Here is an 18,475-nt window from a genome sequence, read left to right as displayed (position 1 = left end):
CAGCAGGCAGGTATAAATACACCGCACATGAAAAGAAGGGAGTTGCCTTACCAAGTCGGGAGTCAGTGCTAACGAGACAATTCAATTAAAGTGGAAGTGGGCTCTTCTCAACAGTAGAATACCAAGGGAACTGTACTGTGTGCGGGCAGGTCCGGAGTGGCTGGGGCGGGCCGGCCGGCCGGCTGGCGTGGCCAGGTAGGGGGCAGTTCGGGGTTTGTTGTGATCAGTATTTCGATAGGAGGCATTTCTGGCTTATGGCTCTGCGGGTACTAGCCGAGGTTTTTTTGTGTGTGCTTCCACTCAGGGTGAAACCCAGACCCTTCCAGTCGCGTCCCTCCTTAGCCTCTGATGCCATGTGGGGGTCCAAGCGGCCACGGTGAAAAGAGTTGAACAAGTCGTTCCCATGACATTTTTGCTAGTTATTTGCTGACTGTTAGAAGTATGAGCTGGGACTCCACAATTAACCACCTCACGTATCCCTCCTCCGTAATACAGCGCACCTTATCAATCAGCCACCCCCCGCCCTGTCCCGGACCAGCTGTAAACAGAGTGAAAAAAAACCATTATGAGTCCGAACAAAACAGGAGGGTGTACTGGGGCCATAGCGGGCTGGAATAGCGGAGTCCTAATGTCAGGGGAGGGGGGTTTGTGTCTGCGTTAGGAGCCCCATGGCTGGCAGAAAATCGGGTCTGGGCATGGACACAGGCTGTACGGAAGGAGGCTTCACCGCGTCTGCAGGCCAGCTCAGCAGCTGGTCGGTTTTCTCATGAATTTTCCCCTGTTGCTGTCTCACGTCCAGCATGCCTGGGGGCAGAGCATACGCCCCAGGCCTGGCCCTGTAACAGGTCAGTTCTCTTCTGGGCGACGTTCGGCTCAGTCCCTAGGCGCCGAAATATCTCCGTAGCGTACCCAGATGGCTGCCTCCACCGGCTGGAACAGACGTTCAGGCTTCCACTCCTGGGGAGCGGGTTACGCTTCGCCTGCGGGAGGCTCGCTCCCTCTCCTGCCTCCTCCCCACCGCCTCCGCCCTTGGCCCCGCCCATTCTCCAACCAGGCTCCGCCCCCTGCTCCAACCAGGCTCCGCCCCCACTCCGCCCCAGGCTCCGCCCCTGTTCCTGCTCGGGACTCGCCCCCCCCAAACATCGCTCAATGCATCCCTTGTCTCCTTCCCCGCTCCCGCACGAGGCCCCCCCACCACCTGCCGCTCACCATGTCCCTCCTCTCCTCCCCCACACAGCCCCTGCAGCCCCCAGGGACACAGCGAGCGGTGGGGGGCCTTGCAAGGGAGTGGGGGTGGATGACAGGAGGGACAGGGTGGGCGGGGGGCTGAGCGGGGGAGGGGGCAGAGGAGGGGAGGGACGCGGGGAGGAGGTGGAGAAGCGGAAAAGGGGATTTAACAGATGCAGTTGTAAAATTTTAGACAGGTAAGGGGGCTGTCGGAGGGGATGGGGAGAGCGTGTGGGGGACCCAGGCTGGGGGCAGGGTGGGCCGGTCACGTTCCCTCCCCCTTGTGTCCCTCCCATGAGTGCAGTACGGGCAAGAAATGATTTCTACTTGCACCACTGGAGACGGGCGAAGAATAAGAGGAGCAACGCGAATGCCCTCAGATTATCAGACCTTTGCTTTAACTACTAGGCCACCCTGACTGGTGTCCCTGCTGTCGTTTTACTGTTTCTAAGGTCTCTGCGCCCTGTAACCTTTCCCCCGTTCACAGACTGGCTAGGACGGGAGGGTCTGGTCTACTGAAAAAGGCTAAGTGACAGGAACAAGGCTCCCAAATCGCTCCTGGTGCGGGGAGCCAGGATTCCTCTTCACATTCTGTAGCTGGTCAATGTCCGGGTCTGGTTAGATAGTCCTAGGCCACTGGAAGAACTCGGGTGTCCATGTAGCTATTACAGCAAAGGGAAAACCCCTCCTGTCTACTCCAAAATGCCGTAGCAGCCTCAGCTCCCGTTCACACTGCGACTGCTTGGATGCTAATGACACCCTAGTGCGTCCGTAGTCGGCAGGATTCGAACCTGCGCGGGGAGACCCCAACGGATTTCTAGTCCATCGCCTTAACCACTCGGCCACGACTACCTGACGAAGGTTTGTTTCGCGACACAATGATTCTGTTCTCCCTGAATTGGCCCTTCAAATTGTTTGCTCGGACCAGCCTCCCCAGCACCCGCGTGGCTGGGCATTCGTGTAAGCGTGTCCCTGGCTGGACAGCGAGAACCCTTTCCCTTCCGGCTGCAGCGTGGAGAGCGTGTGTTTGTGCTAATGACCTGGCTGTGGATGGTTATTCATTCCCCACGTCGTCGACATTTCAGACGGTCCCTTTCCTATGCAGATCTCCAGCGTATCATTCCAACAGCCGGGGTCAGGATTTCTCTGGGGCACGGAAACTTTTCAGGGGGCTGGTGAGCGAACTCAGCCTTGCGTTCCATCCGTGGTGTTTCGCGGACTAACCACAGCCGCATAAGGAAAGAGCCGAGCCAGTGTCTCACCGTCAGGGACGCAGGTGGCCCCATCCCCTCTGTCTGACCATTGCCCTTGCAGGAGAGAAGGGTTCGATGGTATTGAATGACCAGGGAGGTTTTGCTGTTCATGGATCCGTGCAAAGGAAATTGTGTCTCTGGGTGAAATTGAAACAGCAAATGAAACATCCACATGGTGACCAAATGCCCTAAAAAGTGTGGGTGAAGGACTGGGGCTGAGAAATGATTTAACGGGGGTCTGTATCAATTTATTGGCCTGAGTAAAAGTTACGGCTAAAAGGCCGCCATTGTTGTTGGTACCTGTGTAGGGGCACCCCAGTGGGTGTCAACTCCATGGCATTGACCCGGGGTAGTCGATTCTTTTTATCCAGATCCAAATTTCTTGGCCAAGGTCTCGTCAAGGTCTAGACGCCAGAGAAAATAATACGCTGGTGATAATCAGAAAAGGATTTTGCAGTCACGATGGGCATAACAATTATGATTGTGTGGTGTTTCATTCCTTAGATCTGTCACCTCCGCCCTTCCCTTTAGCCTTGTAGTTGACCAAGGGTGAAACTAAACATCTCTTCAGATACCAGGGACTGTTTGTGCTCATTCCTGCGAGCTACATGGGTTTGAGGTTGCTGCTTTCAATCCTCTGGCTCTGCCGGGATAAGGAACAATTCAGGCTGTCTCTGAACTGAAGGAGGGAGATCATTTTTTGACAGGGAGAGGGAGGCCTCCTCTTAAAGGTTTTTGTCTGGCTGGCAGCCCTGGTTCCCAGGTCTCTCCTGAGGGAAGAAAATTTCAGTGCAAAATACCAAAACTTTTAACAGAGAGGAGGGAAAGGCGATGGCCACATGATGGGGCCAGTATGAACCACAACCTGGTTCTTTTATGTGGGATGACTCTGAACACTGGCTGATCTCCATGCCCTTGGGTTTGAAGAGATGTTGAGTTTTGCACTTGGGAAACTACAAGGCTGAAGCAATTTTGTGGATGGTGACACTAGGATTCAAGGGTTATTTTGTGTTGCAAAAAACGTTAAAAAACACTTAGCTTAAACTTGAGCTGCCTGTTCTTAAAGGCTGGTTTCCCCAGGTCCGCACCAAAAGTTCTTCTAGAGATGCCCCGGGTTCCCTCACGCCTCGGTGGGAACTAAAGGGAGTCGTCCCGTGCTGCCCTTGGCTCCAGGCTGATTTATCCGGGGAGGGGACGTGGAATCGACTTGTTTGCTGTTGAGAAGGGAGCCAGGCCAGTTCTCAGGGACCGAGAACTCCCAGCATCTTCCCAGCCCAGCCCAGCCTGCTGCCCTGCCCCAGCCTCTGTTCCCCTGGGGGCCCTGCGTGTTTGACTCGAGAGCGCGGCGGGGGCAGGAGGTGAGGCCAGCAGACAGCCTGTGATGGGCAGAAGCGAGGAGCAAAGCACCAGAGGCCTGGCCTGGCTCCCTCCTCAGCTGCAAACAACCAATTCCCCCCCACCCCTGCGATATCAGGGACCTGGGGGTGTTTCTAGCAGAGCACTTGGAACTGAATTGGGGAACCAGCTTTTAATGACAGGCAGCTCACGTGCAGACTAATTTTGTTACAATTTTATTGATAATATAAAAGAATTCAGAAGTAATTATCGGGACTCTTTTCTCGTAAGGTTCCCGGCCGGAGAAAGAAACGGCTTTTTGGCTTTTCGTGATACGGGAGCCAGGTTCGTTCGCTGTTCAGAGTCCCTGTGCGCCGAAGCGGGCTGTTGCCTTTCATTTCTTAGCTTCTGGTGCCGTCGTGTGGCCATTTCCTTCCCCTCTTTTCCGTGCAAAGTGCCGGTATTTTGCACTGTAACAATATTTCCTCGGCAGGGTGTGTGTGTGTGAAGGCGGCATTCATGTACTGAACAATCACTAGCAAGTGACAGAAAATCACCCATCCGATGAGGCCTCCGTCCCTCTCAGAAATCCTCTTCCTTCTTCCGTTAAGGGACATCCTGGATCTTGTCTTTTCTCTGCAGAGCCCAGGGGTTGCAATCCGTAATCTCCAAGCTGTGGTGTGAAAACCTGCTCTGTCTTAATTTGCTACTGCCTGGGGTACATCTGTATCAATCGCAACCTTTAAACGACCAGTGAGGTCATTGAAACATGACGTATTTTGCAGCTTCCTTTACTGTGCTCACCATGGAGCATCCTGACGCCGATACGTCCGCCCAAGAGACCTGTGCGTCGGATTCATTGTCGTGGGACAGGGGATCATTTAAACTCTTCATTTCCTTAGGGTTCGCCTTCAATATACTTGGATGCTGGAGCGATCTCTGACCATTACCGTTCATCAACTCGGCAGGCAGGCGCGGACAGCAAGGCACTTGTCCTGTGGCCTTGGCCTTGAGAGAGGTTTCTGATCAAAGGGAGGATAGATGCCAGCCAGCTCCTGGGGTAATATCTCATTGGAGATGGAAAGGCTTGTTCAGAAAGAGATTTTGACGTCTGTAGGGTATCATAGAATATAGAATCGTAGACTATCAGGGCTGGAAGGGACCTCAGGAGGTCATCTCGTCCAACCCCCTGCTCAAAGCAGGACCAATCCCCAATTTTTGCCCCAAATGGCCCCCTCAAGGATGGAACTCACAACCCGGGGTTTAGCAGGCCAATGCTCAAACCACTGAGCGATCCCTCCCCCCAAAACATCACATCCCTGCATTGGCCGGGAATCGAACCCGGGTCAACTGCTTGGAAGGCAGCTATGCTCACCACTATACCACCAATGCCTCTAAAGATGAGCCAGATGGGTTTGTCTCCAGGCAGGTGTATTTTAGTCTCTGGTAGGTAGAAATGAGAGCAAAGTATTTTGGATTTCCTATTTCCCCGCCTGAGGGCCATCTAGGCTCACCTGACATTTTTCCTGGCAGAAGCAGTTCCAGTCTGTTTATTACAGGGTCAAAATGTGGCTGCCATCACACAGAGGCATTAGTGGTGGCTGAGGTGAGAAGAGGGCCAAGAAGTCCTTTCCCTCCCCCAAACGCACCCGTGCACATGGAAGCCATAAGATTGCTGCAGCCTAAATACCCTGATGGCAAACGGGGAGGGGCAGAAGGCACCTGTCCTGAGCACCCCAGAGGAGCCAGGCACGGTGTGGCCTGGGTGCTCCTTCATCTGTCCTGTACTGGTGAGGGCAACCCTCACTCGCCAGGGCTCCCTGTGTCCCCAGGGATTCCCCGGACTTCCACCAGCACAAACACCGCTCCTACCACCGCGGCTTGAAGACGTACCACCTTCTCCTCCGCCACCCCATGGCTCAAGCTTGAGCGCCGTAACTGAGCCTGCAGCTGGTAAAGTGCTCCGTGATCTCGAGGAAACACGACACGGGAGGGTTATAACTGTTGCGATGGAGACTCTCGAACTCAGACCAAGCTTAGCGGGGAGGTGGAGAGTTCTAGTGGGAAACTGAGGCGCAGTGAATAGCTCTTTAGAGGTTCAAGGTTCACCCACGGACCAACACAGGAGCCAGCAAAGCAGCCTAGCGAAAGGAACAAACCTACCCTGCTGTTTACATGAGGAGGAGGATTGATGCTGAATCCTGCCGCTGACAGAATCTGATATGAGCAAGTATCGCACAGACCTCTCTCTGGGTCCCGAGCTTTCGGCTCAGGTCTGCACAGGCCCAGCCCGGTCACACCCCGCTCCTTTCATCTGGCTTCCCTCACTCAGCACAAAACCAAAGGCACTCAAGATGACACTTGGAAAGATGAGGAGGACTTGTGGCACCTTAGAGACGAACCAATTTATTTGAGCATGAGCTTTCGTGAGCTACAGCTCACTGCATCGGAAGCATACTGTGGAAAGTACAGAAGATCTTTTTATACACACAAACCATGAAAAAATGGGTGTTTACCACTACAAAAGGTTTTCTCTCCCCCCACCCCACTCTCCTGCTGGCAATAGCTTATCTAAAGTGATCACTCTCCTTACAACGTGTATGAGAAAACCTCCCTGTGCGCGCAGGACGTTGCAGCTTTCCCACACAGCACTGCCGCGTAGCAGGCCGGGGGTAACGTCACTGGGTCTGTGACTGCCGAGGACACCGCTTGGCAGGCTGCAACAAAAATATTTTGAGCAACCTGATGCTCTTTCAGCTCTGGCACAGGGGGCGGGGCTGGTCCCCTGGCCCAGAAAGACCCCGAAAGAGGCCGCGAGGCTTACGAGGCATGCTCGGCGTTTGCTCCTGAAGCTCTATAAGATGTTTTCACTGCAGGCAGGGGCACTGATCTCTTGACTCACCTGATCACGAAGTAAATCAGAGAGCAAGGGGGGAAATGTTATAACTAGGTGTGACGAAGCGGGGGGGGCGGTTTCTTGGGTTTTCCTTGGGTTTTCCAATGGTTTGCACGCAGAGGGGGTGGGACTCAGTTTCCCTGGGTGTTACTGGTTTAACGAGGTGATGGGAGAGGGAGTTTGTTGGGACACAGGACCGGCGAGGGAACTTGGGACCCCGGCCAATGGCCTGGAGAATGGAGACCCTAGCGACTGGTGACCTGGCGACCAGGAGGCCCAGCTCAGGAGTCCCAGCCGGGTCTGGCCAGTGGGAGGCCAATGGGCTGCGGAGAGAGGACCCTGGTGACCGGACCAGCCAGTTCCAGCCAAAGGGGGCCAGAGGACAGGAGAGGGGAGAGGAGGCCCAGGTGACTCAGTTTACCTGGACAGAAGACAATGGACAGAGGTGGGGCTTGGCGCCGGTGAGATCGGGTGCCCAGCTGGGAAGTGGGGGCTGGACAGAGGGAGCAGGCAGAGCCCCCCTGGATGCAGGGGAGACTTGGATGTGCTGGGCTGAGGGAGGCCGGTCCTGTGGGTTTCCTATGCCGTGTTCAAATGCTCAATAAACCCTCTTGTTTTACGCAGGCTGAGAGTCGCTCCGGTCTAGAGAACAGGGGGGCATTATTCCCTCTGGGAGTGGAGGCCCCAGGGGTCCAGAGCGAGGGGACTCCCTGAGGGGGCCCACGGCCGAGACAGGCGGGCTAAGGCTCGGAGAGGTGCGGTGCCAGGAGGTGGACGGGCTTCAGCCCCGAGAGAGAGTGGACCCCCGGGAAGGGCTGTCGCCCTGAAGGGGGCTCCCCCCAGGGACCGCACGGGGCCAAGAGTGAGTCTGTGACGCTAGGCGTGGCAGGATTTACAATAGATGGCAGTAAATGATGACTTCAGCTGGTGTACTGAAATTAATGAAAAACACCACCCTGGGTAACAGGTAAGCATGCAGCCTTCCCCGCCCCCCCCCCATCCCCCTTCGAAAATAAAAAGTGAAAAAGAGAAAAAAAAATCTGAAAAATAACCATGGCTATTAACTGTCACCATTAGGAAAAAATAACTGAATTCTGCCCCGTGACGTGTACGCTGCGTATTATGGCCCCATTGTAGGGCCGTGGGTCTCCCCCTTGCCAGACGGCTGGGCCCCGTTCAGGAGACGGATTGGTCTCACGTACCCCCCAAGTCTCACCTCGCTTAAAAACAGCTGGCTTACAAACTCAGACACAGAAACCACAAAGAGAAAGGGCGTGCAAACCTCCTGCATAAATATGAAAAGGACAGGAGGACTCGTGGCACCTTCGAGACGAACCAATTTATTTGAGCCTAAGCTTTCGTCACTGCGCGTGATTACTGAGTCACTGCCGGCTTTCTCGTTTTTATCATGCAATTACAAAATAAATCAGCTGGAATATCGATACCGCGCTTCCGTGTCCGTGTGTAGCCGGGGTTCCCAGACGTTTCTCCTGGTGACCCCTTTCACACAGAAAGCCTCTGAATGCGGGGACCCCCCCCGCCTTTATCAATGAACACTCTTTAATATCTTTAACGTCATTATAAATGCTGGAGGCAAAGCGGGGTTCGGGCTGGAGGCTGGCCCTGTAAGAACCTCGTGACCCCCCAGCGTGGGAACCCCCGGTGTGTAGCATAGTCACTGTTTCACCTTTTACTTCGCTCGCGCGGTTTATGCAGCCTGATATAAATCAAGGCGAACGTCGCCCCGGGAAGATCTCTGTGCATCCCCTATGTGGGGGGGTACCTGTTCCCCGTTTGAGACCCCCCCACCCCGTTGTAGAAGCGACTTGGGCACCTAAATCCCAGCACTATGGAAGCAGGGGGATGGTCCCGCTCCTCTGGGGAAGGATCCTGGCTGGGGGGGACCTGGCGGGAGGCTTTCGGGGGAGCAGCCATGCTAGTCGGTAGCCGCACAAGGAACAGGAGGCCTCCCCGGGCGAACCCACGTTTCTTTGGGCATCAGCCCCCGTGGGCCACCCCCTGGGAGCCGTGTCCCGATATCTGGGGCTTTGGCTTTCACAGTTACCCCCCCCCTCCCCAGCCAGGCACCAAACTGTAACCCCCCCCGCACCCCACCCCAGCGGGTGCCTGCCCCTCTGGGGGTCTCCTGTGCCCCCTTCCTCCCGCCCCATTCCCGGAGCCTCGCGAGCACCCTGCGTGGGGCCCGGGGGGCAGGGCCAGGCCCGGGCAGGAGCCGCCCCTTCCTGCCCCCCCGGCCCGCAGCCCTTCGTGCGTCCGCGGCGGCGGCGGGGCCATGGCCGGGGCCGGGCGCCGCGCGGTGGGGCCGGGCGGGGACACGCGTGGGGCGGACACGCGGGGCGCGGGAGGGGGGGCAGCGCACCGGGGGGCGGGGGGGGTTCTGGGGGTCAGAGCTGGGCTGGGGGGAACGGCTGGGGCTGGGGGTTGGGGGCTGTTTGGAGCTGGGGGCTTGGGGGTGTCCCGGGGGGGGCAGCACTGGGGGTTTGGGGGGTGTCCCGGGGGGGGAGAGCTGGGAGTTTGGGGTGTCAGGGGGCAGAGCTGGGCGTTTGGGGTGTCAGTGGGGGGCAGCGCTGGGGGTTTGGGGGGTGTCCCGGGGGGGGAGAGCTGGGAGTTTGGGGTGTCAGGGGGCAGAGCTGGGCGTTTGGGGGTGTCAGTGGGGGGCAGCGCTGGGGGTTTGGGGGGTGTCAGTGGCAGGGAGCAGAGCGGGGAGTTTGGGGTGTCAGGGTGGGGGGTAGAGCTGGGATTTGGGGGGTGGCGGGGGGGCAGAGCGGGGAGTTTGGGGTGTCAGGGGGTAGAGCGGGGAGTTTGGGGGGTATCGGGGCAGAGCTGGGCGTTTGGGGGTGTCAGTGGCAGGGAGGAGAGCTGGGAGTTTGGGGTGTGAGTGGGGGGGGCAGAATGGGGAGTTTGGGGGGTGTCAGTGTGGGGGGCAGAATGGGGAGTTTGAGGGATGTCGGGGGGGCAGAGCTGGAAGTTTGAGGGGTGTCGGGGGGCAGAGCGGGGAGTTTGGGGGGGTGTCTGTGGGGGCAGAATGGGGAGTTTGAGGGATGTTGGGGGGGCAGAGCTGGGAGTTTGAGGGGTGTCAGGGTGTGGGGTAGAGCTGGGAGTTTGGGGGGTGTCAGTGTGGGGGGCAGAATGGGGAGTTTGGGGGGTGTAAGGGGGGCAGAGCTGGGACTTTGAGGGGTGTCAGGGTGTGGGGTAGAGCTGGGAGTTTGGGGGGTGTCAGTGTGGGGGGCAGAGCGGGGAGTTTGGGGGATGCCGGGGCCAGAGCTGGGAGTTTGAGGGGTGTCGGGGGGCAGAGCGGGGAGTTTGGGGGGTGTCAGTGTGGGGGGCAGAGCGGGGAGTTTGGGGTGTCTGTGGGGGCGGAATGGGGAGTTTGAGGGATGTCGGGGGGGGCAGAGCTGGGAGTTTGAGGGGTGTCGGGGGGCAGAGTGGGGAGTTTGGGGGGTGTCAGTGTGGGGGCAGAGCGGGGAGTTTGGGGTGTCTGTGGGGGCAGAATGGGGAGTTTGGGGGGGTCAGTGTGGGGCAGAATGGGGAGTTTGAGGGATGTCGGGGGGGCAGAGCTGGAAGTTTGAGGGATGGCGGGGGGCAGAGCTGGGAGTTTGAGGGGTGTCAGAGTGTGGGGGGCAGAGCGGGGAGTTTGGGGGATGCCGGGGGCAGAGCTGGGAGTTTGGGGTGTACTTGACTTGCGGGAGTGGGTCCATGTTCTGGAGGGGGGGGCGTTGGAGCTGGGGAGACTGGGGCAATGATTGAAGTCGGTTGCTTGGGAGGCGCGTGGGGCCAGGGGATGTTGGGAGCTGGGGGCTTGGGCTGCACCCCCGTCACTTCACCATGGGGTCCTGGGATTTCTCTGGGAAACCTGGGCCCCCTTTCATTGCCCCCTCTCGGGTCTTCCTTGCTGAGGCTAAAGAAAACCTGGTTAAAAGTCTGAGTCCCAGGGACTCTGCACGGACATCTGCAGGGCCGGATGGGAGGCCGTTTGCAGCGGTGTGTAACCCCCCTCCCCTGCTTCTTCCAGGAGCCCCCCCGAGAGCGTCGGGCCCCTCCGGGCAAAGAGAGAGAAGCCGCCAAAGCCGAGGAGCAGCGGCAAAGCCAGGAGCTGCTGGTAGGTGCCCAGGGCCCAGGTTCGCCGGGGATCCCGGTGCCCCGAGTGACGGCGAATGCAGGGCCCGGCCCGCCAGCCTCAGCCAGGGACCCGTCCCCACCGGAGCCCAGGGTCCGACCCGGGGGTGGCACGGTGCCCGCAGGGTGCAGGAGGCCGCTGGGCAGGAGCGGGTCCGTCTGTGCAAGCCCAGAGCCCCTGCCCACGGGCTGTCTGCGTGTCACAGTGACCGGGGAGCCTTTCCCGCACCGGGGGGGATGGGGAGGAAATGTGGGCTGCGGAGATGGAGAGTTTGGCCCAGGGCAATCGGATGAGGTTTTGGGGAGAACAGTCCCCCCCCATGAGCGATGTACAGCTCACCCCTGCCCTGATCCCTCCTCCCTTCCCGGGGTAAATAACCTTCCCATCCCCCAGCACAAGAGATCCCGCGCTCTGGGAAATAAGTCCCCCACCCGCCGGGAGGGGCATTTATGGTTCTCCCCCGGTACCCCCCCGCCCTCTCCCTGTGGCTGCAGAGCCGGACGGCAGCCGAGAGGCAGAAGATGGTCTGGGAGTGGCGGGAGCTGCGAGGGTTTCTGGCGGAGCAGGAGCTGCGGCTGCTGTCCCGGCTGGAAGAGCTGGAGAGAGCCATTGTCCAGAGAAGGGATGCGGGCGTCTGCCGAGGGTCCCGGGAGATTTCCCTGCTCGGGGAGCGGGGAGGAGAGAAGGGGCAGCCGCCGCTGAGCCAACCCCTGCAGGTCAGGCTGTCGTTGCAATGATCACACGCAGCGTTCCTGGAGGAGCGTCTCCGCCCCAGACCCCAAAACACTTTACAAAGGGGGTTCGGGGCAATTATCCCTATGGGAGAAAGGGGGAAAGCGGGGCAGAGCCCTGCCCAAGGCCACACACTGACTCTGTGGCAGAGCCAGAGATGAGTCCTGGATGCTACAACCCCAAAACCTTCTCTCCTGCCCTGTCAATGTGTGTCTACATTTGCACTTGCAGGGTGAAATCCCCTCCCCCATGCCGAGGCCCCGAGCCAGGCCTAAGGCCCCTCTCACCCCAGGTGAACGGGTTTAATGGGGCCAGGGGGCTTGTGGGGCTCTCAGCCCTAGCAGGACTTTCACTCTCAAGGCAGAGAAATATTTTCTTCCTGTAAAGTGCCTGGGGAGAAACTTTCTCCAGTGGTGTCCTCCCAGCCAGGCTTCCTGGGGCTGCTGAGAACAAACATCCCTGCTGGGGGGCTGGGGCGGGGGGCGGCAGCTGCTCTCTGAACGGGAACCTGAGAGACTGAAATGCCCCAAACACCCGAGACGCCCAGGGTGGCTGCCCTGCCGAGCAGGAGGCCTCCCCAGCCTGCGGCGCCCCCCTGACGGCCTCTCCTTTCTCTCCCTCTCAGGATGCTGGAAACCCTGGGAGCAGGTAAGTCCCCGGCTCCATTTCACTCCACCTCGTGCTCCCTTACGCTTGGAAACTGCACTTAATATTGCCTTTCCCCCGCCCTTGCAACGTGAGACGAGCCGTCTCCCCTAGCAGCTGTCTCTGGCAGCTAATGAGGTCCCGCCAGGGCTGTCTGACATATGGCCCGTGGGCCAGACCTGGCCTGTCTGTCGTATTTTTGTGGCAGCATCACGTATTCACAGTGTGCAGAATCTCGGCTTTCCATTTTTTTTTTAAAGGAAGTTTCTGTCCCTCCTGGTTACAAAGAAACCCTCCCAAACGCAGACGGAGACACCGTCGCCTCTCGGAGTCAGCCAACGCCATGGCTCGGACGGGTGTGAACTCCCCTGTCCTCCGTTCATCTCGTTGGAGGGTCAGCTGAGATGATGACACTTTAACGTCAGCAGTCAATGTTCCTTGGCTGGTCGCGGGTGGAACGGGGAGAGGGCGGGAGTGAAGCCCTGGAGGGGTGGGAATAGGGAGTTCCTGTGGGGAGGAGAGACACAAAGACCGTGAAGAGCGAGAAATGGAGAAAGGAGGGTGGGAAAGGGAAGGGAACAAGAGGTGGAAATAGCAGGAGCCGTAGCAGGTGCAGGAGGGGGCTATTTTCCCACTGCGTGATGCTGATCGTGACAATCGAGGACTTAATAAATAACAGTAACGAATTGTTGGTATGGGGATCCGGGCCCATTTCTCACCCCTCCCTCTTTCCCCGGCAGGGAGGACGGGGCGTTTCGGGAGCCGGAGCCGGGGCTTGCGGAGCTGGAGAGGAGACTCGGCGATTTCTCTCTGACAAGGGCCGTCCTGCAGCAGGTCCTGCGGGGATTCAAAGGTGAGAGGGAGTCTGGGGGTGGCGTCTCCTCTGGTTAGAGCGACCCTGGCCCTGGGGAGGAGTCGGGGACTCTCGGGATGTCACTGACCCCGGGCTCCATCTCGCAGCCCCAGCTCCGCGAGTCGCCCTTCCCCATGGAGTCGCCCTGTGGGGCTGGCTCTGTCCGCAGCGGCTGCGTTGTGGGCCTCGGTCTGTGTCACCATCCCGTAGTTTAAAGCAGTTACATTAATAACCAATGGGGATTTCTCTATGAACGCGAGGGCCCGAATCCTCACCTCTCCCGTCCTCTCCTTCCCCTAGAGTCGCTGCGACGGGAGCTGGGGAGCGACACAGGTACGTGTCCGTCTCTGACGGGCCGGGGGGAGATTTCACACCAATAACCATGTTCGCGGCAGGGGGGCGCCGCCTCCAGCCCCCATGTGCCCCTGGAAAGGGTGGACCGACGTGACGCCGGGTGAGCCCCGTGACCGGTTCGCTCCTGCTGTGACGTCCGATGGGGATTCAGAGCGAATCCGGATCTCAGGGGGTGTTTCCCTTAGGGGCAGCAAGGAACAACCACCTGAAAGGTACGAGAAAGGGGGAGGCAGGACGAACCATCCATATGCTGAGCAGTCCGGCAGCTTTTAACGAGTGACTGAAGATGGACCCAGGAAGGTGCGGGGCAGGGAAGTCTTAGGTGGAACCCAGCTGTATAGACTGACTTCGAATGAGAAATGGGGCTGCCACCAGGTGTACAGACGTGCTGTGAAGGGGAAGAGAGCGCGTGGTCTAATTTTGAACGAGAAGGAAGGTGCTATAGTGTATATCTGTGTTTCTCACACTTTTCCCGGCGGTGAGCTGTTGTATTGATTTTTCAAAGCTTAACGGGTTAAATGTGTTTATAAACTTTTGTACTGTTTAATATTAAGACAGTGATAGAAAGAAAACCTTTTCTTTCTTTCTTTCTTTCTTTCTTTCTTTCTTTCTTTCTTTCTTTCTTTCTTTCACAGAGGCTTTGCTTTTACTTTTCTTTTGGTAAACTCTTAAAAAACATTTATTTTAGTTGAAATGGTCATGACTGAGCGTGAGTTAATATTTTCACTTGCCACTCTGTTTCGTGCACTGGTTTTGGCAGGTGTGTGAGTTTTATAATTGTTTAGACGATTTGGTTTATTTGCACGTGTGGGTTTTGGGGGTTTTTTTTCCCTATTTTTTAAAGAGATGGTTCATTTATTTTTTGAACAAATTGAGTTAGTTTAACGTGTCTGCTTTGTTTTCTTGTGGCATTTTAGAATTTATTGTTAGGCCAGGTATGAAGATAAAACAGGCAACTAGGCCTCACACCGTTCGAATTTGTACATGATACGAAAGTTGACACATTTGTTTTTATAGCTGATTTTAAGGCTAACAATACAGCAACCATGTCAGGATACCAGCTGGCGACAGAATTTAGTTTAATTTTTCAGATTTTTTTCTCTTATTCATAGATATATATATTTGCATCAGAATGCTGGCTCCTGTTTTGAAGGAAGGAAGGATTCGCTATTTATATACGCCAAGGGAAAATTGGCACAAACATTTCCTTTATAAGACAGTTATTGCAATTTTTGTGGACAAATACTGATGTCATTGGAATACTAATTTTCCATTAATTATTGCCTTAAGATTAGTGTCCTGACACTGATGCAGTTGGGTTAATTTTTTTTGCTTTTAAGAACTGTTTAGTTTTAACAAACTTATTTTTTACTTTTTTTATTTCCTCGTTGGAATTTAGGAGGTTCGTTTGGCACTTGGCACTTTACTCTTTCTTTATTTGTTTAGATTTTTGGTTTAGATTATAGGCTTCGATTTTTTTTTTAATGTGTTTTGTTTAGATTTTGAAAGAACGGTGGTTGACTTGAAGAATGACATTTTAATTAATGATGTAACTGAAGTGTCGTAGATCTTACACTGTTACTCGTACCTTTTCGTAGTTTGAGGGGTGTTTTGGCAGTACTTGGTTGTTTACATAAGCAGTAGCTTGGGGGGGTTGAGTTTATTTTTTCATGCCACTCAGGACTTACACTGTGTTCTATCCATGCAATTTTTAAGCACACATTTTTTCCTTTTTGAGGGTAAAGTAAGCAAGGGGTTCGAGTTGTTTTTAACTTTTGTATGGCCTGATTTTGTGCAGGTACCCAGTCCCAGTCCCGATGTCCGTGTAGTAATTTACTCAGGGGTCTGGAAATTTTGGCATATGTTGGGATGAATTCCCTGCAGTAACCGTAGATTCCCAGAAAACTACAGATTTCTCACACATTGCGCGGGGGGGTTAAATTAATTAGAGTTTGCACTTTGGGTTCTGGGGTCTTAGACCCTTAGCAAATTTTAAAGCCAGAATAGTTACCCTTCTTTGGATCATTGACTTTTGCCTGAGGATTTTTAGGTATTTTAGCACACATTTGTTGGTTTCTACGTGCTTTCGTAAGGTTGTACTAAGCATTAAAACAGTATTTACATAAGTAGTTAGGCCTTTTTCGCTCTCTCTCTTTCACACACGCAATTCAGGCTGGTTTTCAAAAACAATTACTTTTGAATATTTTTTAATTCCTTTTGTAAGGTTTCACGATTAGCAATTTTGTTAATTTTTTCACGTGTGAGAAATTATGGGCCGCTTTTGAGGGAGGATTTTTTTGATTGTTGAACTGGTATTGTAAGAAAATTAAATAGGATTTCTTTTTTTTTTTTTTTTAATTTAAAATTAATTTTTGCTGTTTAATTAGCAAGGCCTGGGGAGAATTTTTGTAATTTTTTTGAAGCAGTCAAACTGAAGGTAAGGTTCAAGATAACACATAGCCTCTCGAATAAAATTTTCAGGGTTTAGTTTTGGGATTATGCCAATTGTGGTGACTGATGGGACAAAGTTTTGTCATTTCCATGTGGAAGGAAACACTGTATCCGTTAAATTGTGCAGGATGTTTACAATGGGGGATGCCCTACAACAAAAGCATTGCCCTCCTTAGAATTTAAGAGGTGAATGTTTTAAACGAATATTAAGTAGGGCTGTCGATTAATTGCAGTTAAGGCAGGTGATTAACTCGGGGACCAGGTCATGGTTGTAAAAGGTCTCAGTGGGTTTAGCCCTGGTGGGAAGGGTTGTGTATGTTCTGTAATAAAATAATAGAATGGCTCTTTATTTTCCCAGGAAAAGAGCTAGGGGGAATCAAGACGTGAAATGCACTGAGGTCCCTTCTGAACTCTCGCCTGTTCTCCCTCTCACCCCGACAGGCTCTAGAATAACGTCTACGTTTAGGGCCAGATTGCTTCATCCTCCCAGGCGAGGGGGAAGGGACATGGCTGAGGGGGAAGAGCCGGCTCAGGTAGGGATCGCAAGGGAGTTGTCGGTGTTTTCCTGCTGGAGGGAGAGGGGCAGCAAACACCGAGGCGTTTGGGGCTTCTGCGGAGTTGAGTCTGGAGGTGGGTGGGGGCAGGAAATCCACAGGCTGGAGCAAGGGAGGGGGGCAGGGGGTGACGAACCTGCTGGGACTTGTTTTACTTGGGGACTAGATTCTAGGAACAGACCCCTTGGGGGTTATGGTGGAAAGTCCTTATCTGTGGAACAGGAGACAACCCGCCCCCCCGCCGACCTGGGCTGGGAAAAATGACCAGATTCTCAGTGCTGGAGCACGAACCTAGTAAGCGGAGATAAGGAGGAGGCACCAGTGAGAGGGACTCAGGGGAGACACCCCATCCACTCCCATCCATGGGGAGAGTGTTCTCATTCCCACCAGGGACTTGCCCCTGGTTCCTGCTGGGGGGCTCCATCTCCTGTATCAGCCTCTGGCTAGTAGGGGGGTGATGAGTGTGAGGACCCCCTGCCCCCTCTCTCTGCTGGGAGGGGTGAGGGTCTCTCTCTTTCTCCCCTCACCCTGATGCTTCCTGGGTGCTCTGAACAGGGTGGGCCTCTGAGCCTCCCAGAGCTTCTCATTAACGGGCCTTGCTGCATCACGAAGAGTGGGGCTGTGAGTGGGGCAGCAGGTCCTGAGCGGGGGGCTCTTGCTCTTTCAGGGGCCGGTGACCTTCGAGGAGGTGGCTGTGTATTTCACCGAGTCAGAGTGGGCTCTGCTGGACCCCGCTCAGAGAGCTCTGTACAGAGACGTCATGCAGGAGACCTATGAGAACGTGAGCTCGCTGGGTAAGGATTCCCGTCCCCGCGGTTACTAGGAGGGGAAGTGAAGAGTTAAGGTTCATGTCACCCCACAATGTAACCTTAACTCTGCCCTGTTTCAGCAACACCCCGGCATGCCAGGGACACACACACACCAGCGCTGTGCCCTGCCCTGCTACACAACGCTCTGGGAACAGGGCACAGGGGCAGTATACCACAAAGTCTGACGTCGTCTCTTCGCTAAGGCAAAACTTGGGTTTAGTTCCGTCCTTGCAAACAGAAGCTGCTTATACTCAAACACGGAGCCTACTTCGCACCAACCGTCGCAGGCTTGTAAAATGTTACCCTCTCTTTACCGTCACCCCGAGGATTCCTTCTGAGTCGTCGCCTTGGCTTACCCCTCGCTGAGCCCCGGGGACCAGTAACACGAAGGCCACCAAACTACTGACAAACCCGTGGCTGGAGCGCACCCTTGTGCACCTTTCGTGACGCAACCCCCAACACTCGGCACTGAAATGAGGCACGCTTGGTCCTGCTAGGTCAGTGGTTCCCAAACGTTAACAACCTGTGAACCCCTTTCACTAAAATGTCAAGTCTCGCGAACCTAAAAATGGATATTTCCAGGGATTTTCTCCTTTACCTAAGCAAAAATTATAAAGCAGTGATCTTGGAAATATAACATTTGTTTTCATGACATGCTTATTACACACTAATAAAAATACTGTAATGATAATAAATACATTATGAAAATGGCAACACTCTTCCAAGATCTCCCTTTCGTGGCTTGTATCACTTTGAATAAGCCAGTTATAAGACAAGGCTCCTAGGTTTCCTCCGGGAGCATCAGATGTGAACCAGCCTGAAGGGCTTTAAGAAGCCAGCTCAAAGAGTTCCTCCGACACAAACATTCAGGTCTTGAGCAGTCCAGGCAAACGACGCACGTTACAACAAAGCTTAAACTTGTTCTTCATCATAATTTTAAAAACAACACTAGCTGCCTATTTAATTTTAAAAACAGCAAAAAATATCCACCTCCCTTTCCATTTCTTATGAGGAGTCTTGAAGTTTAAATCTCCTCAGTGGGATAGAGATGCTTGCTTTGATCTGCTCAGCTCTTGGAAGTCCAGGGGCTCCGGGCTGCTGGCCCCGTGCTGCCCGGGGTCCCTCGGGACAGCTCTGTCCGCCATTAGGGAATTTTTTCCCGAGAACCCCCTGTAACATTTCATGAACCCCAGTTTGGGAACCACTGCTCTAGGTTCACATGCACCTG

At 54.9% G+C, this 18,475-nt stretch overlaps 3 protein-coding genes and 2 non-coding genes across 10 annotated transcripts in view; 2 read left to right on the top strand and 3 right to left on the bottom strand.

Annotated features, from left to right (window-relative positions):
* Positions 1-18,475, top strand: part of LOC102934530 (zinc finger protein OZF) — a 1,287,564-nt gene that overhangs the window by 604,320 nt on the left and 664,769 nt on the right.
* Positions 1-18,475, bottom strand: part of LOC102930400 (zinc finger protein 501) — a 1,110,025-nt gene that overhangs the window by 576,437 nt on the left and 515,113 nt on the right. The window lies entirely within an intron of this gene.
* Positions 1-18,475, top strand: part of LOC102940718 (zinc finger protein 3) — a 107,592-nt gene that overhangs the window by 72,448 nt on the left and 16,669 nt on the right. Inside the window, exons 1-7 of one of the 5 annotated variants that reach the window (XM_043537317.1) lie at positions 10,427-10,831; positions 11,344-11,565; positions 12,207-12,229; positions 12,967-13,079; positions 13,380-13,412; positions 16,243-16,417; positions 17,106-17,232. In XM_043537317.1, coding sequence (XP_043393252.1) covers positions 10,558-10,831; positions 11,344-11,565; positions 12,207-12,229; positions 12,967-13,079; positions 13,380-13,412; positions 16,243-16,417; positions 17,106-17,232 — 967 coding nt within the window. In that variant the 5' untranslated portion in view covers positions 10,427-10,557. Of the gene's footprint in view, positions 1-10,426; positions 10,832-11,343; positions 11,566-12,206; positions 12,230-12,966; positions 13,080-13,379; positions 13,413-16,242; positions 16,418-17,105; positions 17,233-18,475 lie in introns of those variants that run through there. The other 4 variants (XM_043537319.1, XM_043537321.1, XM_043537318.1 and 1 more) reach the window with 4 other exon arrangements.
* Positions 1,998-2,079, bottom strand: TRNAS-AGA. Its single transcript has one exon. It is a non-coding gene; the product is annotated as a tRNA-Ser (tRNA).
* TRNAG-UCC lies at positions 5,136-5,207 on the bottom strand. The gene has a single exon. It is a non-coding gene; the product is annotated as a tRNA-Gly (tRNA).

This window comes from Chelonia mydas, chromosome 28 (assembly GCF_015237465.2).
Source record: "Chelonia mydas isolate rCheMyd1 chromosome 28, rCheMyd1.pri.v2, whole genome shotgun sequence".
In the NCBI taxonomy this organism is placed as follows: Eukaryota; Metazoa; Chordata; order Testudines; family Cheloniidae; genus Chelonia; species Chelonia mydas.
The sequence above is the reverse complement of the archived record's forward strand: the minus strand, read 5'-3'. Positions and strand labels throughout refer to the sequence as shown.